This window comes from Callorhinchus milii, unplaced genomic scaffold (assembly GCF_018977255.1).
Source record: "Callorhinchus milii isolate IMCB2004 unplaced genomic scaffold, IMCB_Cmil_1.0 Scaffold5, whole genome shotgun sequence".
NCBI classification, from domain to species: domain Eukaryota; kingdom Metazoa; phylum Chordata; class Chondrichthyes; order Chimaeriformes; family Callorhinchidae; genus Callorhinchus; species Callorhinchus milii.
In genome coordinates, this window is record NW_024704746.1 from 44,981,159 (window position 1) to 45,006,069 (window position 24,911).

Below are 24,911 nucleotides of genomic sequence, written 5' to 3' on the forward strand. Positions count from 1 at the left end.
CGCCCACATCAAAAATAAGGAGCATTACACAATCACTCCCCACACCGAACACGCTCACTCCCCACACCGAACACGCTCACTCCCCACACCGAACACGCTCACTCCACACCGAACACACTCCCTCTCCACACCGAACACGCTCCCTCCGCACACCGAACACGCTCACTCCCCACACTGAACACGCTCACTCCCCACACCGAACACGCTCACTCCCCACACTGAACACGCTCACTCCCCACACCGAACACGCTCACCCCCCACACCGAACACGCTCACTCCCCACACCGAACACGCTCACTCCCCACACCGAACACGCTCACTCCCCACACCGAACACGCTCACTCCCCACACCGAACACACTCACTCTCCACACCGAACACGCTCACTCCCCACACTGAACACGCTCACTCCCCACACCGAACACGCTCACTCCCCACACTGAACACGCTCACTCTGCACACTGAGCTTGCCCACTCTGTACACTGGACACATTCTTTAGTACACTCTCCTGGTCTCCTCATTCACACTCTCCTGCCCCCACCCCACCTTCCCCATTCACACTCGACTGGTTTACCTCTCGCAACCCTTTTCAGGTTCACGCTTGCCTGGACCGCCCCCCCTCTTTGGTATACGCTCTACCGATTCCCTTTGCTGCCTCCGTTCTGGTTGGGTTCATGTTAGAGGCAAAAGATGTCCCTGTGGTTTCAGCAGCAGTTCACTTGTTGCCTCCGACTTGGAGGATTGGGGTCCTCTGTGCTGCACACAATCTGAATGACGACAATCATGTCACTGTATCAGGCTCAGGACACATTGCACCACACAAATGATCTTCAAACACTTTAATGACAGATAACTGTGATTTGAAAAATACATTTGCAAATGTTTATCAAGTTTCACTTTAATTGCTATCTCCTGCATTCAGTGCTGAAGAGGAAATCTGCTACACTCTGCAATTTGCAGTAGAATGGCTAAGATAATTTCCAGCAAGTGGTTGTGTTACAGCAGGAAAAGGGTATTTATGCTGGGCCGGGGGGGTGGGGGAGGGGGCTGAGGGATAAAATACTGTGTACAATGGGCATCGCAGGAGAAAGGAGGATCAAGCATAGGTGTTCTTGCTCCAAACAAAAATATACTCTCAAAATGGTGGCACTTGAGTTGCTGTGGATATATTTGCTGAAACCAGCATCAGGCGCCCTCATTAGAGACCCCCTCACTGTTGGGTCCCTCACTAGATGACATCTTGAATTGTAAACTTGTGTATGTTTCCGGGCAATGAGGATGGAACAAACCAACAGTCAATTCCACTTGTTAAGTATAGATTCTGGTTAAACACATTGAGTATTAACAGGACTGTCATTTTGCTCACTAAATAGCTATGTTTGATTTGTGTAAATGTTCAATAAAAACCTGAAATAAATAACCTCAAGACATTTCTTCTTCTGGCACTGACAGGTTCCATATTGTGACATATGATGTTGCTGGTATACGTTATATACGATACAATACACTGTGACATGTTAGACCAGCATTATCTAATAGAACTCAGTTCTTACGCCTAACACTGTACTGTTACTGCGTATTTGTACATTCATGGTCGATATGACCAAAATACTTTATGAAAACTACACAGTGTTGCCCACATCACAGGGTGTTGTAAATCTGGTATGTACTGCAGAAAGCTCAACTACGTCACATAGACTGCACGACAGATACGACGAGCTGTCAAACCATTTATCCAATTGTTCCCATTTGAGAGACTGCACAAAGTTAATTCTGGTCTTTCTGTCAGGATCTCTGCACAATGTTTTCTAGACATAATGACACAGGGCATTGGATGGCTCTCTTTTGTTGTATGTTGATCATCTGAGCCTCACCAATCCACTCCCAAGATTGCATTTCACCTATAAACATCCAGTTTTATTAACATCGTGCGAGCTCTGGGACGTTTGCAAAATTAAGGTTCCAGATGGGCTCCAGGGGCTGAAAGCAATATATCAAGTAAAACAGATGAACAATACCTCAGAGTACCAAGATAGACATGGGAAGAGACTTATGACTCACTGGTGGCCAATTTGAGGCAGTCAGTGAACTCTGGAGAAGATCTGACAGACTGGAAACAAACAATTATTGTTTTACATTCAGGAAACGAAGCAATGGTGACAGCAAAGGAGGAAGGGAGTGAAGACTTAATTGTTTTTATTATTAAGGTGTTTAGGTGAAAGTTTCATTGTTTTTATTATTAAGGTGTTTAGGAGTGGATGCAAGGTTACAGTGCTTGCATGGCATCAACCAAACAGAATTGTGGTTTAAACAATTGTTTATGCCCCCTTTCTCCTGCCCCCCTCCCCCTTCAAATATATGTTTCCATGCTCAAGAACACTCCCAGCTTGGTTTAATAAATTATGTGCCCAAGAAGACACAGAAGGGCAACTTTGTGCATTCTCATGGAACAGTAAGGAGCAGGTAACGGCTAAATATTCTGAGTGCACACGGTTAACTGTGTTTGTTCTACATATAGTATATTGCTTACAAGTCACATTCAGATTGAGTAAACACGTTTCCCAACATTGCGCTCAGGTGCCAGGCACTCGCTCGCACTGCTTGCTGGTTCAGTTCGCTGTAAGTATCTGTATTCGTCAGGACCCAGATCAAGCACTATGGTTTCTATCAGCTACTTCACTCCACAGATGTGTCACTGAGATGATCTGCTTGCTGCACTTCAATGCTTTTCCTTTTCATATCCAGGCATGAGTCTGCATCTGCGACAAACAAATTGGCATCTCAGCATTGTCCAAATAAAGGAAATATGGAATGAGAACCTGTTTAATGCACAGACCAAACACAACCTACCTTGTTGCGGGTTCCCTCTGTACCCTCAATTTTTAACGCCCAGCTCTGCATAGACGCTAAAGTCATAGAGCAAAAAATTTAGAATATTCATCTTTCAGATGAATTACAAGCACTTGCAGGATGTTTCTGAACAATCATTTTTACACTAGGAGCTTGACAAGTGAGCCACAAGTATAAATGTTGCAATGCAAGTAGCTATGAAAATCCTCCAGGTTTTGGGATGGAAACATGAATACACAGTATTAGACAACATGAACCTTCACTGTGAAAACAGTCCAAGGTGACAGAATGAAAGCAAACAGCACGTTATTCACTTGAGTTATTGCAATAACCACACAATGTCTTTCACTTGGTTGCTTTTTATGCATGGATAGAGATGAAACCTCCTTTTTTCCTGAACTAATACCAGGTAATATAACAAAACACTGGATGAGCATATAAGGAAAAAGGAGAATCAGACCAGAGGATACAATGAATCATGGTTACAAACCCAGAGACTTTTGTCTGCTTCCAGTTTCAATATCATATTAAGAATCCTTACATTTGATATAAAGTCTTTTATGTTGGGACGACATCTCAAAGCACCTCACAGAATATACAACAACAACAAAATTACATTTATATAGTGCCGTTCACTTCGGGAAGACATCCCAAGGTGCTGGACTATCAGTGTTTTGGGGGTTGGGATAGGGGAGGATGGAGGGCAGGGGGGGGATGGAGGGTGACCGAAGACATGGTCGAAGAGGAAGGTCTTGAGGCAGATTTTGAAGAAGGCAAGGAAGGGGACGAGGCAGAGAGCCAGTGGAGTTGGGCGAGGATGGGGGTGATAGGGTTGCGTAGTCTGGTGCGAGAGAGGATATGGGCTGCAGAGTTCTGGATGATCTGCAGCCTATGGAGGGAGGAGTGGGGGAGGCCGACAAGCAGGGAGGTTGTGTAGTCAAGCCTGGATGTTATGAATGTATGCATGAGTGTCTCAGCGGCCTGCGGTGTGAGGCAGTGGTGGAGCCACGTGATGTTACGGAGTTGGGTCGTGGCAAGGATGTGGGGTAGAAAGCAGAGTTGAGGGTCAAATAAGACACCAAGGTTCCAGACTGGCTTAATCAGGTAGAGTGTGCATCCTTGGATGGTGATGCTGTCAGTGCCTGAGGTGTGGAGACACTGACAGGAGCCAATCAGGAAGGCCTCAGTCTTGTTGATGTTCAACTGCAGAAAGTTAGCTCTCATCCAGGACTAGATGTCTGACCGACATTATGTCAGGATAGAAGTGGTCCTGGAGTCAAGGGTGGTGCCAATGAGATAGAGTTGGGTGTCATCCGCAAACATGTGGAAATTGACCCCATGCCTGGGGATGATGTCACCAAGAGGGAGCATATAGATATTGAAAAGGAGAGCCTTGAGGAACTCCATAAGAGATAGTATGGGGGTTAGAGGAGAAACCATTTGTGGAGATGAAGCAGAGACGGTGTGAGAGGTACAATCTGAACCATTGACGGTCAAAACCATGAAGGTTTTCTTGAACCATGAACCATGTGGAGTCCTGTAGCTCAGTGGTTAGAGCACTCGCTTTGCAAGTGAGAGACCTGAGTTCAATTCCAGGCAGGGCGAAACCTTGGGCAAGTTTCCTTACTCCACATAGAGCCTAATAATAATCCCTCCAAAACCAAAAACAATAATAAATTGGTCATTTTCAATCTACGACTGTTTGTGGGACATTGCTGTGCGCAATTGGCTGCCGTTTTCGCCCACAAATATACAGTCAATTCACTTTGCAGTGTGTTCTGTGAAGCGCTTTGGGACGTCCTCCCGACGTGAAAAGCGCTATATCAAATGCAAGGATTATTATTATTATTATTAAGGTTGAGGTGAGAGAAGAGGTGGTGGAGGAGGATAGACTGGTCAATGGTGTCGAAGGCAGCAGAGAGATCAAGGAGGGCGAGGAAGCAGAGGGAGCCCTGGTTCCAGATGAACAAAATGTCATTTGTAACTTTGACTAGAGCTGTTTCTGTGCTGTGGGAGGCATGTAAAACTGATTGGAGGGGTTCATGAAGGGAGTGGCGGGAGAGGAAGAAGCAAAGCTGGGAAGCAATGACTTATTCCAGGACCTTGGAAAGGAAAGGGAGGTTCTAGATGGGGCAATAGTTTTGAGAGCAGGGATGGTCCGAGGAGGTTTTTTAAGGATAGGATTGATGGTGGCCATTTTTAGTGGGGTGGGAATAGTGCCAGAGGACAGGGAGAAGTTTTTTGATGTCTGTGAGGGGGGGGGGGGGGGGGGGGCAAGGGAGCTGGGAGGTAAGGAAAGGAGTAGGGATGGGGTCAAGGGAGCAGATGGTTGGTTTCATGTGGGTTATGGTGGTGATGAAAGAGGAGGGGGAAACAGTTTAGAATGAGTGAAGTGAGAGATCGGCAGGGGCCGGGGTGTGTGAAGGCGAGATAGGTAGAGGGCAGTGGTCGGAAGGGCCGAGGCAGCTGAGCAGATCCCCTCAACTTTGGATTCAAGAAAGTCCAGCATCTCCTCGCAGTTGGCATTGGAGGAGAGGATGAGTGAGGCATGAGAGGGTAGGAGGAGGACACTGTTAGTGATGGAGAAGAGGAGGCTGGTGTTGTCCTTGGCCTCCAAGGTTGTCATGGAGGCGAGGATGGAGCGGTAAGATTTGATAAAATCCCACCAGATTTGCCGATGGACTGTTAAGTTGGATTTGTGCCGGGTACGTTCAGCGACACACACCTGAGCCGTAAGAGAGCAGAGATAGCTGGTGTACCAGGGTGATTTCCAAGAGTAGGAGACAGTTCGGGAAGTGAGGGGGCAAGGGCTTTGAGAGTGGTGGAGAGAGAGTTGTGGAGGAGAGTGACCGAGGAGGATAGATCATTGCGAGAGGAAGCCCAGAGTGGGAGGTGTTCAGATGACTCCAAGGCAGCGGAGAGGGAGGGGGTAAGATTTTTTTCCAGGAGCGGTAAAAGATGAAGGTGGGTTGGGTGGCAGTGAGGATTTAAGAGAGATGAAGTAATGGTCCAAGATGGCTTTGTCAATGATGGTGAGGTCTGAGACACTGAGACCCGGGAAATCACCATGTCAAGTGGGTGGCCATGGACATGGGTGACGGAATGGATGTGGAGAGAGAGGTTGTGAGAGGAGAGGAGATGTCAGTGGAAATACAGCCGAAGTGGTGAAGTGCAGGTTGAAGTCGCCTAGATTGAGAAGTCGTTTGGAGCAGAGGGATAGGGACGATATGAGGGTGGAGATGTCCGAGATGAAGGTGGGGAGGGTTTGGGGGAATGATAGACAAGGAGGATTGTAGAGGGTAAGGTGCTCAAAGGAGGGGAAGATTCTGGAGGAGTAAGGGGATAGGCCGAGAGGGGACCAGAAGATGAGAGCCACACCACCACCGCAGCGGTTAGGTTGTGGGTCATGGTGGAAAATGTAGCCAGGTGGTGTGGCCTCTGTAAGTGTCACCTGGGGTGACCCAGGTTTCGGTGAAGGCGAGGATGTTGATGATTTCGTCAACAATGAGATCTTGGATGGTGAGCGTTTTGATGGAGAGGGAACGGACATTTTGTAGGCCGATACAGAGGAGACAGCTGGTGATGGAGGATTGGGCGGTGCACAACAGAGGATTTACAAGCTGGAGCAGAGGGAGAGTGAGGGAGGATCGAGCAGGGATAGGAGGTGGGGAGGGCAGTGAGAGAGAGGGTTTGAGCAGGAGTAGTAGATGCTAGGGGACAGTGGTGAGAGTATTCTTTGGAGAAGCAGCTCGGATCAGGGGCAGCAGCCAAAATGCGCACGCCGAGACTAAGAGGGGACGGGGACAAGCGGGGGAGGGGTCAGCATAGCATGGTCAGCCTGTTGGGGAAGGAGGGTGTGACAGTCATCGTGAGTCCAGGCTCAGAGTTTTGAAGGCGGCAGCCGACTGGAGATTTGTTATAATAATAATAATAATAATAATAATCCTTGCATTTGATATAGCGCTTTTCACGTCGGGAGGACGTCCCAAAGCGCTTCACAGAATAGACTGTAAAGTGAATTGACTGTATATTTGTGGGCGAACGCGGCAGCCAATTGCGCACAGCAATGTCCCACAAACAGTCGTAGATTGAAAATGACCAATTTATTATTGTTTTTTTTGGAGGGATTATTATTAGGCGTGTGGAGTAAGGAAACTTGCCCAAGGTTTCGCCCTGCCTGGAATTGAACTCAGATCTCTCGCTTGCAAAGCGAGAGCTCTAACCACTGAGCTACAGGACTCCACAGGACTTTCTGAATTTCTTTTGAATTTTTATATAGAGACAGTAAGTGCTAACAAAGTCAGTGGTCCATTTGTTGATTCTGAAATGGCCGCATTGGCGCCTGGGCCAACAGAAGCCACAGAACCCACGTTGGCTCCGCACACCGCACCATATAATGTCATGTGGTGCGACTGTATATTTTGTGGGTGAATATATTGCAGGATTTTTGGATGGTTATATGTTCTGATACACCCACGTGATAAAATGGTCTGCAGGTGCAAGACCCCTGACACATTGTGGCTTTGTGTGCAAGTGAACTCTTCCACAGCTGAAATCTACAGCATTCGACTGCCAAATGCCTTGCTCTCCATTATTCTCACTGCTCCTGGTGCCAATGCTTTGAAATGATGTGCAATACTTCTCCCTTTCCTGTTACTTCAATACAAATCTGGCTTAGGTCGCCTCTGAGTCAGACAGTTGTGCATTTGAGCCGCACTGCAGGATCTGGAACTCATATAGTTTAAGCCAGAGTGGTCCAACTGGCGTCCCCTGGGCTAAATCCGCGTTCGCCCACACAGCGCACAGTCACTGCACTTAACAGTAAATTATGTGACATGAATGGTGCTATGCCAAATGTAAGGCCTTATTGTATTTATTTGTGAGTCTTTTTTTCTCTACCTCTTTTTCTTGTGGGTTCTTCATTTATTTTTCTATTCTCCCTCTCTACGTTTGACAGTCTTTCTCTTGTTTTCAATGTAATACTCTAAAATGAATGCCTTGCACTTCTCTTTGACTTTCATGACCTACAGGAAGCGGTCATATTGTGGATAAATCCAGGTTGTTACATTGCTATTTATCGCCAGCTCTTCCTGCAGAAAATGCAGGTTGCATAGACTTTGTTCTCAATCCCTCGCCCTGTATGCAAACTAGCTACAGTTATAAGTAAAACACCCTTTGAACACCTTGTTTTGTGTTAAATGAAATAACATCACCCCAGTGTTTGGAAACCAATGGTAAAGATCAAAGGTAGATTTGATGTCCTGGCATTGTCTCCCACTAACAAAACAGATCTGCCAGTATAGAAGCCACATGACCAGAGGACCTGTGTGAGTGTTATCAAAAAATGTGCCTCGGAGTGGAATCCATGAATAATGGATTCACTTTCTATTTTAATAGGGTTGTATGATTAACTTTTTAAATATAACTTTACGTAGTCAACATTTATTTGCTGAAGTTATGATTTATTTATGTGTTAGTCAATGAAGTAACGATTACTACATTGGCTACTGGAGGCTGTTTGGTTTGTGAACACACCAACTTTTATTTTACAATTGCAATCTAAATGAATCATGTGTCCATAATTTATGGTTTACTTATTAAATGTAAATTGTGTGTTGACGCAAGGCGGGGAGGGGGGAAAGAGGCTTTGAGAATGGAAGAATGACAACAGGCTTCTGCAGTTTAGATACATCTTTTGTCAGCCAGATTTAAATTTCTTCTGTAACATTAAATCATACGGAAACGACAAATAGACAAAATTATTTAACTTGTTTTGTGTTTAGTGAGACTATGTGTACATAATTGAAATCACATTTATTTAAGACAGGTGCTTATTATACTTATATCTGTGGACGTTTGATTTGTTCAAAAGGCAACAGGTTTATCTGCAGTGCAAAATCTGCACTAGCAAAAGTATATATGGGAAACCAATATTTTTATATATATGTCTGGGTATGTATGTTTATATGTATGCCAGGAGCAGAAGAGGTGGAACAGAATGAGAATTCTGTTAGGGAATTAGGTGAGAGTGGGAAGGAGGTGCAGAGGAGGAAGGAGATGCAGGTGAGAACTTGTTTCAATAACCTTGTAAAGGAGAAACAGAACTAGCGTGAGAGCTCAGTGTGGGAGCTTTTTCGGGACCTGTGGGAGATCAGAGAGTGAAGTCAGGTGTAGAGAACGGGAGTTTTGGTAGGTCTAGACACAGGGCCAGCTAGACCAACGGTAACAATCTTGAAGAAGTAGGTGTTAAGTATTAAGGAGAGTGAACAAGGGTCAAAAGGTATGAAATTACTTGTTTACCTATTTACCCAGAAATTGTTAACTGTAAAATAGATTAAGGGGAAAATAAACTTAAAAACAAATAAAAGGTGAAGGTAAAACCTCGTAAATTAAAAAAAAAATAGATAAATGACCCTAAACATTAAGTGGAGTAGAAGCTAGAAAGGAATAATGGCAACACAGGTAATGTGTCAAAGCTGTAGTATGTGGGAATTTGTGGACAGTAAGACTGTCCTTGATGGTCACATCTGTGAGAAGCGCGTGTGTCTTGAGTCACTCTGGCTCAGGATTTTTGACCTGGAGTCGTGTTAGAGACACTCCGACGCATAAGGGAGGGGGTGGAATATTTGGACAGTTTACTTCAGAACATAGCCACGCCACAGAGAGAGGAAGAGGAATGTGAGATTGATAGCCAGCAGGATAGCATTTACTTAGTAGAGACAGAGAAAGATGAACTGGTACTGTCCAACAGGTTCAATGTACTTGCTACATTGGATAAGGGAGAAGTCTGTGGGAAAGGAGGCCTGAATGTAAACCGAAGCACCATAGAGCAGAAGACAGTGCAAACGAGGGAGGAGCAGAATAGAAACGTTGTAGGGGATGAAATAATTAAAGGGATCAGGGGATTCTCTGTAGTCAAGATCGAGAGTCCAGGAGGGTGTGTTGCCTTCCAGGTGCCAGGGTAAAGGATATTTCAAAGCAGCTGGAAAGGAACTTGGAAAGGGAGGGGAAAGAACCACTTGTCGTTATCCATGCGATAACCAATGACATAGGAAAGAGCAAGAAGGAGGTCCTGCTAAAGGAGAATCAAGAGCTAGGGGCTAAATTAAAAAACAGGACCTCGAAGATGGCAATCACTGGATTGCTACCAGAGCCATGTGCAAATTGGCATAGAGATAAACAGATCAGGGAAATGAATGTGTGGCTGAAAGAGTGGTGTGAGAAGGAGGGGCTCCATTTCATGGGACACTGGCACCAGTACTGGAACAGGAATCAGCTGTACTGCTGGGATGGGACACACTTGAACAGGGCTGGGACCAAGGTACTAGCAAAAAGGATACAGAAGACTGTAGAAAAAGTATTAAACCAGTAAGGGGGTGGGGGGGAGTTTGGGTGGAAACAATAACCAAAACGTAAGGTAAGGAGAGGATGAGAGTAACGGTTAGAATACAAATAGTGATAAAGATAACATAAATACTACATGAAAGAAAAAGGTAATAGGAAGTTATCTCAAAAGGTGTAACAAGTCAAGTGTGAGAAGAACATCTCCAAGGCTTATAGGGATGTTGGGGACAGTTACCCAAATAAGTTATGTGTACGAATGCATGTAGCATAAGAAATAAAACAAGTGAGTTAGAAGCACAAATTCAGCTTCAAGGGTGTGATGTAATGGCCATTACAGAGACCTGGTTTCGAGCTGGGCAGGACTGGGAGCTAACTATTCCAGGCTATAAGATCTTTAGAAAAGACAGGGACATTGGGAAAGAAGGAGGAGTGATAATATTGATAAAAGACACTATTACAGCAGTGAAGAGGAAATATTTCAGTAAGGGCGATCAGCTAGTGGAAACACTGGGTAGAATTAAGGAACAGCAAAGGAGGTAAGTTTCTAATGGGAGTAATCTGCAGACCTCCAGAGGGTTCTGATGTAGTAGGGAAATGTATAAATATGGAGATTAGGGAAGCATGGAGCAAAAGCAATGTGGTTATAATGGGAGATTTTAATTTTCATATAGACTGGGAAAAGCAGGACACCTCAAGTAGTAAAGGCAATACATTTCTAGAATGTATTCAGGTCAGTTATTTTGGAACAATATGTTTAGAACCAACAAGGGAACAAGCCATACTGGATTTGGTGATGAGTAATGGGCCAGAACTAGTTAACAATCTGACAGTAAGGGAACATCTTGCAATTAGTGATCATAATATGATTGAATTTGATATTAAATTTGAGAGAAGAAGGGAGAGTTCCAAACAAAGGTTTTAAATTTAAGTAAGGCAAACTTTGATGGGATGAGAAATATATTGATCACAATTAACTGGGCTGAACTGTTAGTGGGTAAACCTGCAGATGAACAATGGGAAGTATTCAAAAAACTACAATACAGAATGAGTACATACCCCTAAAATGCAAAAGTACTGCGTTCAGTTTTAAGCATCACACCTCAGGAAAGATATGTTGGCCCTGGAGGGTGTGCAGAGCAGGTTCAACAGAATGTTACCAGGCCTAAAAGGGTTAAGACTGCGTAAACTTGGATTGTATTCCCTTGAGGTTAGAAGGTTGAGGGGTGATTTGATTGAGGTATTTAAGATGAAAAGGGGTTTGATAGGGCAGATACAGAGTGGCTGTTTCCTCTGGTGGGGAGAATCCAAAGCAAAAGGGCATAGTCTTAAAATTAGAATCAGGTTATTTAAGAGTGAAATCAGGAAGCATTTTTTCACTCAAAGGGTGCTAGAAATCTGGAATTCTCTCCCCCAAAAGGCTGTGGATGCTGGATCTATTGACACTTTCAAGAGTGAGGTTGAAAGATTTTTGGTAGGTCAGGGTATCAAGGGATATGGGGAGAAAGAGTGAAATTGGAATTGAAAGGATTAGATGTGGTACAGATCATCCATGATCTAATTAATAATAATCCTTGCATTTGATATAGTGCTTTTCACGTCTTCTAGACTTCTCAAAGCGCTTTACAAAGTATGCTGTAAAGTGAATTAACTGTGTATTTGTGGGTGAAACGTGGCAGCCAATTGCGCACAGCAGTGGCCCACAAACAGTCGTGGATTGAAAATGACCAATTTATTATTGTTTTGTTTTTTTGGAGGGATTATTATTAGGCGTGTGGAGTAAGGAAACTTGCCCAAGGTTTCGCCCTGCCTGGAATTGAACCCAAGTGTCTCGCTTGCAAGGCGAGTGCTCTAACCACTGAGCTACAGGACTCCAGGTCTTGTAATTTATAATTAATTTATATCAGTGAAGCAGCTGTGCTTCACTGATATAAATTAAATAGTGGAACAGGTTCGAATGGCTGAATGGCCTACTCCTGTTCCTATGGTCGGGGGGAGAAAAAGCCCTCATTATGTAAAGCTAAAAGCTAAATTAAATACATTTAAAAAGTAAATTTTGGGACAATAAATGCTACTTGTCCTCCTCATGTTACAATTAAAATAAACTGTGAGATGAGTTCATGCCTTTTAGTGCTGTTTTGTTGTGACATTTCCCCATTACCATCCACGAGAGACTATCCATTTGCTCAGCATTGGCAATTCATAATAACACTGTGAATATTCTTTCCCGCAAAACTTGACACAGCTCAGCTGCTACACTGAACTATGCAGCTGTGCTTCACTGATATAAATGCCTCAAAGCTGCATAGTTCAGGACATTGTAAGCTTTAAAGATTTTGCAGTGGATCATTTGGCCTGAGTGCCAACTGAAATTGTTGACTTCAAATATCAAGTGGCCTGAATTACGGACATTTTGGTTTTGCTCATGAAAATTTGTCTTTGACTCATTTCAAAGTTCTTTTATTTTGGGGTGAGACTAAGATTGGGCTGTGTGGAGCAATGTACCCCTGTGTATTTATATGGTGCCATTATGCTTTTGCCAGTTTCCTGCTGTCATAGATGGAAGGAGTCTCAGTTTCATAAGAGAGGTTCAGATGAAGAAGATCCTTTGGCCCATTTGATTTCATCTTCTCACCACAGCACTAAAGTGTTTTTTAAATGAGTCCAATATCCTGGCCTAAACCACTGTTCTTGGTTATCTGTTCCTATTGATTATTACCCTCTCTCCATTGCTGTCTGTCTTGTCCAATCATCTAACTCAGAATAGTCAGTATTCAATTTCCAAGCAGGCTAGTTGGATGACAGGAGAAAATTCAATCATGATTATTTACATGAATGCATTATAATGGTCATTTTCCCCCTCATATCAAGTTTCCCTGATGGTATCCAGTATTGATGGCAAGGCTATTTATTTATCACAAGCACAGAATTTATGCCCATTTGATGTTCAACATAAACATCCACTCGGGGGCAGCGCAACCATCTCAGTTAGTGGTTTCTGCAGTCTCCACTTTCAACTTGAGATTGATGCCACCTTGAATCTCAGGTGAGGTAAATGTTATTTTGGCCTTGTTATAATTCTCACTGGTGATAGTTAAACACATCAAACACTTCAAAAGTTACCATTTTCACGCCCCTAGGGCAAAAATGCCACATAACTCTAAGGTAGCAATCCATTTCTCTCTGAGGTTTTTTTTTAGCCCTCTCCCTCTTGTGGAGTCCTGCTGCTTATTGGTTAGAGCACCCACCTCGCAAGCGATAGGACCCGTGTTTGATTCCTGGGCAGCGCAGAACGTTAGGCAAGTTTCCTTACTCAACAACAACAACTTGGATTTATATAGCGCCCTCCACGCCGGACAGCATCACAGAGTGCTTCACAGTAACGGATCCCGGGGCCGAGCCAGGGGGAGAGGGAGGAAGGTGACCAAAGGCATGGTCAAAAAGAAACGTCTTCAGCCTCTGTTTACCTAGCAATAAGTAGGAACTTGGTTGTTAGTCGATTGGCGGATTGCCTTTCCGAGGATAATAATCCCTTAAAAAAANTGTTGATCTCTCAATCCATGGCTGTATGTGGGACACTACTGTGCGTAAATGGCTGCCAGGTTTCGCTCACAAAATACAGTCAATTCACTTTACAGTATATTCTGTGAAGCACATTGAGACTTCTTGGAGATGTGATAAGGCACCATATCAAATGCAATTATTATGATTATTAGTATAACAGAGGCTTATTTATACCAATTGTTTACACTATGGGCTCAATATTATTTATTCGAAAAGACAACAGTTTTCATTTACCAGATAAACTCTCCTTCATGGGCAATGTGAGTCTCTACTACCAATAGCACCTATGGGAAACCAGTGTTTGTTGTATGTATGTGTTTGTATTGCGTGGGGGTAAAGTGTTTTGTTTTTTCTTGGAAAATTTTCAATGTGCCCATGAGACGAGAAAGACATCTTGTGGTGGAGCTGTTCAAAGTATAACACTGGAGCTCTGGGTACTTACCATGCACTTGAACTTTGAAAAGACATCAGTGCTGGGCTCTGAACACCTGTCTTGATTGTCTGCATTGCCTGTGATGACTGAGCCTCAGCCTGTTCCTCAGCTGGGCTGTTCAACTGGCTCTCTGCTTGCTTCAGCCAACTACCCCGGATTCCCCACTTGGACAAGTAAAATTGGCAGATCTCATAGTTCATGGCAGAATAGTAGAGAAGGTCCAGTACAAGCAGGATTAAGACAAAAAAGCCATAAATCCAAACTCCAACTAGTGCACTGTAGTTACTGAAAGAAAAATACCATGGAATCAGGGTGACAGGAGTAATTCAGTTCTTCTGTATGTAACGTGCTGAAAAGTATGAAATGTTAATTTGTATATCCCCATTATAGAAAATAACACTAAAATGGCACATGTCATAGAATCATAGAATTATACCGCACAGAAGGAGGCCATACGGCCCATCGTGTCTGTGGCAGCTCTTTGAAAAGAGCATAGAATTATATCATGCCACAAAACTAATAATGTTCTTCTGATACATGGCACTGAAATCTAGAGTTTATTGTAACCACTGTGAAGCTCTTCTGTTCACACAGGCACCGATAGCGTCTAACCTTATTCGGAAAATCCTGGGAATTCTGCCAATCATGAACCTCACTGCCACTGACATCGCTACCAATAACATCCCATTTGTTCACATAAGGAGAATCATATTGAAATTACAGACCCCAGGAGCTGGCTCTGAATGCTCAGTATTAGTGATTAGCATTCCTAGCCAAATGTCCCCAAGGCTACCTTGCTTTTAACCTTACAAACGCCACTCCATTCAGTGGAGATGATTCATTATGTCTTAAAACTCACTCTTGTTTACAGAGCCTGGTGATGGCTTTCCCCAGTAGCTATTTTTTTCAGAATAATACTCTCCAACATGAACCTTCTGGCTGTACACCTGAAAACAGTGAGGTGAAATTTGCAATATTTGATAATGTGTTACAAAATGCTGTGATTTTCATTCTAAACTATAGCTGGCATAAACTCATCACTGTGTCAGTCCTGGCACAACAAGGGCTGATCCTGTTGTGCAGCTTTGAAATGCCACTTTTACGCCTCAAAACAAAAAAGTGACTATCCTCCTTGCGGGGGAGGTAAACCTGGTCTTCATGGAGCTAAGCTGGCTCCAAGGTGAAGTGCACAGCAACAAAATGTCAGAACTGAGTCAACTCTCCATGTTGGTCTTGGTCGTCTGGTTCCTGAGCCTGCAGATAAGTAGGAAACATCCCCCAGTGATGGACTGTCTCTACAAATCCTCCAGGCTGGCTGATCTGTTATCAGCAGTGGGAGCTCTACTCATGACAGACCAGCCAGCATGCAGGATTTATAGAGACAGCTCATCACTGGGTGATGCTTCCTACTTGGCTCCTGTTAACCCTGCAAGCCAAAGCTCTAATGGACACAATGATCCTAGCCGGACAAGCAGAGGGAAGCTTGCCAGCCAGATTTCTCAATGGCAAGCTATGTGGTTTAAACTCCAGCAGTTCCTTCACGCACACACTGTGGTCCCTAAGTCTTGGCTTTCGCCAACCCCTGTGCCAACTCTTTGTGATTAGGCCAGCAGGCTGCATCTCTCCAGGGGTAGAGGGCACATTCAGTTCCAGATACAGGGACTTTTCCAAGTGCAGGTAGCAAACGTGTGTGAAACTCTCGGATGCTCTTAAGCATGATGATGGGTCTGCAGATTTCTACAGTAAATCTATAGATTAATCTTTGTTCATGAAATGCATCTCAATATTTCTTAAGAGATATGCCCCCACCTCACCTTACTGCCACTGGTACCATGTAACTGCAAAGTGAAAGCATTCATCCAGCTCGTATCTATTCTGACACAACTCACTCCAAATTGGCCAGAATTTGCTTTTTATTTATAAATCTTGCCCCGTTGTACAATAACGCTAGCTTGTGAACAACAGGACTCTGATTCTGTCCAATCTGACTTCTGCCCAGCATGATCTTGCCTTTTTTTGAGACAATAACCGAGGATCTGACTGAGCAGACAAGCTCCTTGGTGCACTTATTTATGTGATACCCGGAAAAAAACAATGCTGATACTCTCTTAATGATGTCACCCGTAGCACCAGCACACAGCCAGCCAGTGAGTCTACTCTCTACCTACATAAAGATCATGCTGACTGGTATTAAAAGAAACCCATCTGCTTGTTTTATTTGCAATTACAGTTCCAGGATATCTCTCAAAAGTATGTTCTGGACCTAATTGCCATCTTTTTACATGCAGACAGTTAATGGGTCTCTTGGGAAAACCCGGTGGCCCAAAGTTCAGAATGCTTGCTGTTTGCCAAAATAATGATGATCTCCAGATTGGAAGGAAACTGCTCCACTGAACGGTGATGTGGGCGAAAAGATGAAGGGGAGGCTGCTAAAACACACGCTGTTTGTTAACCGTTGGCAAACTTCACAAAGAGATTGTAAGCTTGGGCCAAAAGAGTTGCTCACGCCAGCTAACTGCAAAGGTTAGACCTTGGTGTACAGTCAATGACTCACTGGTGAGGTTAGTGAGGGCAAGGAGGTGGGAAAGAAAAGAGAAATGTGCTCTGGAACAATTTTTAAGCAATTTAACAAAGAAGCCATAATTTTAAATATTTTTTAAAAAGACCAGACTTAGGATCAACTTTTTTCATAAACTTGTTAACAAGTTGGACTCTATTTGTCACCCAGGCTTTGGACTTGCCATTAGGATGTGATTACAGCGAGGCCACATCGAGAGCAACTTGAATTTAATTTTATCCTGATTTTCTCCCCTCTTCTTCTGGCAATGACTCACACCGGAGTGAAATATCATGGGGCCTGTTACTCTCTGGTACCTCTCAAATTCTTATACAAGCCTAGACAGTGCTTGTTTGAATAAAGACAACTGTGACGGCAGAGATTTCAAATCAAGCTCTGATTGCGTTTGGAAGAAGCAGGAGAGACAGAGCTAGTTTCAACACGAATTGTGAAACATTAAATTTGCCAATTAATCGGTACTCTTTCGTTTCCTGCTAGGGGTGTAAATGATGCACAGGATAGTGTTAACACATCATATCTCCATTTCTTTCCCATATGTCTGCTGTAAATAGCAACTGTTCTTGTCACTAATTAATCATATGTTGGTACATTCAGGAGAGAAGACGTCTCCCTGCAATGTGGGAGTCCATCACTTACTTATGCATGTAGCCTTCTGTCTGTCCTGTCATGTTCATCTGCATGACAGCCTGAAATTCCGTCTCGTTGCAGCAGTACTTGAAGGTTGAGCTGTTGTGGTAACAGCAGAACATGTAGCTTTTGCTGTCGGACAGACGTGGACAGTGGAACCCGAAGTGATAGCGCCCCTTGCCATCTGCATATGGCTCGCAAACCCGGAAGTGTGCTGATAGTGCTGTTCAAAGAAAGAAAAATAGTGAATGTAGTTAGTGCTTGTTTGAAAGTTGGATAATGCCAATCTACCTGGATGGTGAAGACTTGAGGGACTTCATTAAGCTGTGCCTAAAACTAATAGAAATGTTCCTGAAGGCCGAGGTGGGCAGCTCCGTACTGTTTCAATACAATTCCAAGCTGTGAATGTACCCAAGGTTTATCCCTATGGAATAATAATGAAAGACAAATGGGAGAACAACCCCTGCCCTCTAGATTAGCAAATGATGCTTCATATAAGGAAGGAGACTGGGAGAGAAAATCACGTTTACAAATCAGGTAAAACATGACCATAAATAAAAGGCGAAATTAAGTAACAATTTAAAACAACAGATTTGGTAAAGATGACCAAAAAATGAAGCAAATCCCAAAAGTATTTTAGAATTATTTTACTATGGAGGGAGGGCAGGGAAGTGGAACAGAATGGATAGCTGTATCAGTGAGCAAGCTCAGACTCAATGACCCTAATGGCCTCCTTCTGTGCTATAAATTCCATGATTCTATTTCCTTTAACATTTATTTGGCCATGGTCCTAAGTGAGTAACATTTGAGAGAGTGATGTTATTGGCAGCGATGTACATTTCTAGTGTAAAATCTTAAAGTTTGAGACAGCCTAAACTACAATTGCTTGAGATTGATCATAAGCTTTGAACAAACTTCTGAAATTGCTCCATTGGCTTAAATTCTTCAGAGAATAATATCAGAAAGCTGCTGTCTTCTGGCATAAGCTTAGATACTAATATCAAAGGTATATTCACTGCTCTCCCAAACAAGATCCCTTGTGAGTACAACAGGTCAGAATAGGAAGTAATGGGATTGAAACACTGTAAGTACATGTATCTAGAAATGGTAATACCTAGCCTTGGGTTATAGAGTCCTTTTAATGAAGTTGTGTCTTGAACGACTTTAGGCTTTTTTCAGGTTGAAACTCCATGTCTTTGAGAAGGTATTTTGAGATGAAAAGAATAAATGTTTCCTCCCCTGCTCCATTCTACTCCCTTTTTCCCACGGGAAATTCTTAGATCTCATTCTTATTAAAAATAACTGATATAGTTGTATTTCAGGTGTCAGCCTCTGTCAGTGGTGGCACTCTTGCCTCTGACTTGGAAGGTGGTAGGCTGAATTCCCACATCGAGGCTTTAAACTCACAAGTCAAGGCTTACAGTCCAGTGCTGTGGATGTGCTGTATTGTTGGACGTGTTGTCCTTCTGGTGAGATCTTGAACTGATACCAGTCAGCCCGTTCAGGTGTACATTAAACATCCCATGACACTTTCCAAAAGAGAAGGGAGTTTCCCCCAGTGTCTTGGTCAACGATCGCACAAATAAAATTGGTCATCCACTTCATTGCCGTTTGCAGGGCGTGGCTGTGCACAAATTGACTGCTGCATTGGCCAAAAAAATACAGTTACCAGACAGCATAGTTAACTATTAGTTTAGTCAGCTAGAAATGATCCTGTATTGTTAAGAGGAGGATCCACAGGAGTTAAGATTTCACAGGATTTCAGAATCATAAAGGTTCCTTTTTCAAGTGAGGAATGGGAAGAGGAACACTTATCTAGACCTCATTCTAAATATAAATTATATGATGCCAAGCTCCCTACCTGCTGTTGTTAGCAACAGAAAGATAACTGTTGCCAAATTGAAGGATTGCCGGCAAAAAACATTCATTTTTCGATCCCTGTTCATGTGTTTGATGTTAGAGAGCTGTCTCTTCAATTGGATGTGTCAACATTGTCACACAGCATGCTTCATTCACTCTCACTGTGGTTCAGAGTGTTGTCAAGATGCTAAAAAAGAGAGGAGCAAACACTTTCATTTTAAGACCCATTAATAACACCATAATTAAACATTAATCTCAAAAGAATGGACAGCAATTCAATCCTGCTTCATTCTAATTTAATTTCCTTAACCCATGACTGCAGATATTGCATTGATAAGCTTTCTGTCTATCATATGCAGCGCTCACTGGATGTCATGTTCCTTTTTATGGAATATGTCTACTTCCATCCTCTCATTGTTCTGTTGCTTTGTTTTTCTTTCCTTCCTTTTCATAATCCCGCTTGGGCTCTTTTTTTCTCTCCTCCTATTTTCACCATTGTGCCTCACTCTGCTGCCTCATTCACCCTTTCCCAGTTTATAAAGACTCCCTTCACCCAGACTTCAGGCTATCAAATTTTGACAGGTTTGTTTTTTAAGTGCAGCCATTTTCACTGTTGCCAATTACAGACTTTGCTCATGTTGGAAGTTTTCCACACAGTGCACTGCATTTACAAATGAATCTTATATGACCGAAGGTCCTTCTTTCTGAAAAGGAATTGTGCAAGACAACACAGGATCATTTCTAACTGACTATTCACATCAGTTTAATAGTTAACTGTGCTGCACCGAGGAACTGTGACAATGGCTCAAGTCAATGCTAGCCATAAAGCTAACCAACCCTCTGGACAATTGTGTTCTTAAACTGCTGTATTGTTAAGAGTTTTGATTCAGGATTCCAGTTAATAAATAGCCAGGACCAGGAGCATTTGTTTGAGATCTCCAGTGTCTTAGCAAGGCTAGGATCAGGCAAATTTAACACTGAAGGCTTCTGCACTGAAGTAGGACTGCAAAAATGAGGCTGCTTCAAAGCACGTTCAAATCATGCTGTGGTTTGGCTGATATCATTACCCTCAGCTTCAGCCCCGTTGGAAATATACACAGGATAATTTCTGTAGATTTAACATCAAAGATACCAAGAACATTCTGTATGAAAACGGTTTGTCTTAAATAATTCCCTTTTTGTAAATCACCAGGAGACAAGAAGCACTGAAAGTATTCCTCATTTTAAGTTTAGAAATTACTAGTTTTTGACAACAGCATGTACAATTACATTATAATTTTTAATCAGGGTCGATTAGCAGCACTCCTGTCTCTGCGTCTCTGAGTCAGAAGACTGTGGGTTCAAACCCCAATTCAGGACTTTGAACTCACATAGTACAGACTGACACTCCGATGCAGTGCTGGATGTGTGCTGCATTGATGGAGGTGCTGACCTTCAATGACACATTAAATTGAGTCCTGTCTGTCTGTTCAGGTGGATATTAATAATCCTCTGGCACTATTTGAAAAGTTTCTTCTGGAGTTCTGGCCAACAGTTCCCTAAATGAAATTGGTCACTCTCTTCGTGGCTGTTTGTGGGCCAGTGCTGTGTGCAAATTAGCTGCTGAGTTTGCCTGCAAGCAACACAGTCACTACACTTCCTAGTAAATCCTGAAGATGGCCTCCCGGTGTGAATGACGCTATATGAAATGGAAGAATTGTTATAATTTTATTATTCACATCTATTTCCTTAACTTCAGCAATCTGCTAACCAAACAGAACATTTGTTTCCTGTTGGGAAACACAGAATATCTGATTACAGGAAAGTTGAGTTCTGTTTGGGTGCACATTGTGTCACTAGAAATGTTGTGTCTTGAACGACTTTAGGCTTTTTTCAGGTTGAAACTCTCTGTCTTTGAGAAGGTATTTTGAGATGAAAAGAATAAATGTTTCCTCCCCTGCTCTATTCTACTCCCTTTTTCCCACAGGTGAGGATGTGAGGATGGTCATCTGTTTAATTTCTATCATTGTACTTGCCTCTGCTGTTTGAACACATTGCTTTACTCTATATGTTGTCTGTTTCAGCAGCCTCATTGCAAGCTGTGTGACACAAATACAAATGACAAACATCACTGAAATTCAAGGAAATGCCCTATGCCAATCTTCAAATCAACATATTGTCCAAGTGGATATGAAATAAACCACACTTTCCTGTTATAATCATGTCTTATCTAAACACAGACACACACTGGTCTAATTGCCAGTGCACAACACAACTTCTTATTTAGTGAAGATAGAAACTGACTGACATTAGGTGACTTGATTCTGACAATATATCTGATATACCATGCAAGAAGACCAACGCATTCATACGAGTAAAAACGTATCATCGGTTCATAAAGATCTTGCTGGGAACACTCCCTTTGCTCTCTCCCCCACAACCTCCTTCCTCTGCTCTCCCCCTTGCATTCCTTCCTCCGCTCTCCCACTCACACTTCTCCTAACATTCATTCCTTGTATGAACTATACTGAGAACATCAGCTCTTTCCAGAAACCCACCTTCAAATTCCACAAACCTCCATGTCGTCACCCACAACTAAGAACATGTGAATCATAAATTACTCAGTAGACTCCTTACAACTTAAAAACAAATCTGTTTAATTTCTATCTTTGTACTTGCCTCTGCTGTTTGAACACACTGCTTTACTCCATCTGTTGCCTGTTTCAGCAGCCTTATTGCATGCTGTGTGACTCAATTACAAATGACAAACGTCACTGAAATTCAATTAAACGTACTTCAGAAATGAATTTAAGTAAACAGTCTCCTGTTGCAAGAAAACAAATTGCCAATAGTACACCACTTGCTGCGGCAATTTTTGGATTTTTCGGTTACAATCAGATTGTCCATTGGAAGTGTGGAACCAGACATTCGCTTCAGGTAGTAAATAGAGTAGTGCTGTCTGTGGACACGTTGCAACTCCATTGACTCTAAAGTATCAAAGAGCTCTAATGAGAGCAATGTTCCTTTGACTCCTGTCTATCAACTCCCTGTTTAATAACAGTGCTTCTAGGTAAATGGAAAACACAAAATAAATGATACCTGGGAGTGTGTTACAAGACAATACGGTACCCAAAATATGTTATTCACTTAGGAACAAGCTGTGAAGCAAACCATGACATTACAGCAGACAAATAGTTCTTCAGTTTCAAATCATATCTTTAATCGTACAACAAATCTATTGGCACTTGCATATTTCACACAATACTACATGTGGAGTATGTTGAAGACTGCAGCATGTCCAAGAAGCTATAGTCATTGCACAGATAATCAGTCCACAACCATATTACACGTTGCAATATTGGGGATGCGCTTCACTGTTGAAATGCAGTCCTTCAGATGAGACATTAAATCAAGGTCCTGTTTACTTGTTGTGGTGCAAGTTAGTGATTTCATGTCACCATTTAAAAAGGCAAGGGAGTTTCTCCCGGTGTCCTAGTCAACAATCCCTCACCTAAAACTGATCATTTACTTCATGGCTATCTGTTGGACATTGCTGTGCACAACTTGGCTGCCGCGTTCATCTATAAAATAGACAGCCACTATACTTGATAGTGATTCCTGTGAAGCACTTTTTGAGATGTTCCCCCGTCATGAAAGGCACTGTATCTAATGTAAGGGTTACTTATTTATTAATAATGCAACATTGATCCTGATTCTCACTGCGGTTTACAAAGAAACAATGTGAGTCAGGCTGAATCAGAAAAGGAGAAAGGGTCGGGTAATTGCATAAAATGTTATGTGAGGTTCCTATTCATATACAGAGTCCTTGTGAGTGGCAATTAAAGATGGAATTCTGCAGTCAGATGAGATTTACACACACAGCGTAGCTTTAAGTAAGATCAGGATCAATATCTCGTTGTGCCGATTTAGAAAAGTAGGGAGGAGCTGATGTCACAATATCTGATAAACAGAAAATAATTGGAATCCGAGAGACAGAGACAGCGACAGCGACAGCTCTGACATCGGATTAGGATCACACTTGGTTCTAGTAGCCATTTGAAATGTGTGATTTAATTAATATCTAGTATTCACATCAATGTTAGCAGGGTGAAGTAGAACCCAATTATCATTCATGAGTTTTCCAGGGTTAGGGGATGAATAACAAACTAAATGTTAATCTGTCTGTATGCTAAACATAAATCTTATTTATGTGTCTGTCTTGTGACAGGAAAAATATGCTTTTGCTGCTAACCCAATCTGCTGGCTGACCTGCTGAGAGCCAGAATCATTTCAGTTAAAACACTGTCAAAGTGCACAAAGTGCTTGTCTGCACACAGTTGGATTACCAGAATATGCCAGAAATGGTAGCCACCCCCATGTTACCAAATATATACGCATTTCTTTCTTTCCAATTTAAGATCCATCCACTTGTTTCAGACACCCTGAACTCAGTGTGGGCTGGTTGCCTGACACTATCTAAATTTGAACAGCATCAGTAGTGGGAAGAGAGGAATTTTTTGCTCGTTAACAAGAGAGATGTCAGCGCTGAGGAACAGAGCTGTACCCAGTGACAACAGCAAGCATTCCCCGGTTAAAGGCCATGCAGGTGAGATGCTGTCTGAAGCTGGATCTGCTCAATAACAAAGATAGTAACTTCACCCTGAGATGAGGACATGCACTAGAGTGACATTTTGCACTACATTCCGCACCCCCCCCACCCGCCATCCTTGTGGCCTGTCTTGTATCAAATTGTAGGCAGAGAGGGAGCCAGACTGCAACACTCATTTGGCCATAATCTGCAGTCCCTGGGAGTCACAATCAGGAGGCTGAATTTTCTCAAGCGACTGTTTGTGGGACACTGCTGAGCGCAATTGGCTGCCGCATTTTGCCCCACAAAACATAGTCAATTCACTTTACGGTATATTCTGTGAAGTGCTTTGAGACGTCTAGAAGACGTAATAAGGTGCTGTATCAAATGCAAGTTTTATTATTATTAAAATGAAAGTTTGGGAAACTACAGATAGTTAGATAGATTCTTGCAGGTCTTATTGCATCAATTGGAGCTCCCCACCACACAACACAATCACCATTTGAAAAAAAGACAGGCAAATCCTTATATAAATAAGGATCACTTGTTTATAAATCATGTAAAATATTACAACACTGGACCACACGTGAAATATAATCAGCGATGTCAATGAACAATAAAAGGCAACACAATAATAAAAGGAACTTTTTAGTACAATGCAAAATGCCCTGCTGTGTTTCCAACCGCACGTTATTTTTACTTGTAAAATCCCAGTTCACTCACCTGCACCAAAAAGATTTCCCGCATTAGCAGAAGAGGTCCTGACACATTCCCCAGAAGCATTGCTTTGGGTGCCTGCAAGTTGATATGGAGTCAGGTTCCTAATAGTCACAATAAAAATTGCATTGTAAAACCCAGAAATGGAAAGTGCTTGGAGCTGCTGGTGAGGTTTTCGGAAACCCATCAGTGCACCGCATTTCTGTCTCGCCACTTCTCTGTAGTTTGGCTGCAATCCAACAGAATGAGCCAGGGGCCATAGGCAGCAGAGTTAATCAGGGCTGTGTGATTCAACAGCCACTGACACCACGGAGAATTCCCAACAATTACTGTGGCTTGAGTTGCAAGCTGTATCACACAATATCATCCCCCAA

General features: G+C 42.8%; 1 protein-coding gene across 2 annotated transcripts; it reads right to left on the reverse strand.

Annotated features, from left to right (window-relative positions):
- Positions 1-916: 916 nt before the first annotated feature.
- Positions 917-24,614, reverse strand: shisal1a (shisa like 1a). Of its 2 annotated transcripts, XM_007894652.1 has the most exons (5): positions 24,544-24,614; positions 19,255-19,440; positions 17,403-17,616; positions 14,198-14,473; positions 917-2,759 (listed from the first exon to the last, which is right to left on the reverse strand). In XM_007894652.1, coding segments are annotated over exons 2-5 (576 nt in total). In that variant the 5' UTR covers positions 19,340-19,440; positions 24,544-24,614; the 3' UTR covers positions 917-2,758. The 2 variants fall into 2 exon arrangements, with proteins under 2 accessions (XP_007892843.1, XP_042191425.1); XM_042335491.1 differs by lacking the exon at positions 917-2,759 and having other exon boundaries at positions 14,194-14,473.
- Positions 24,615-24,911: the final 297 nt, after the last annotated feature.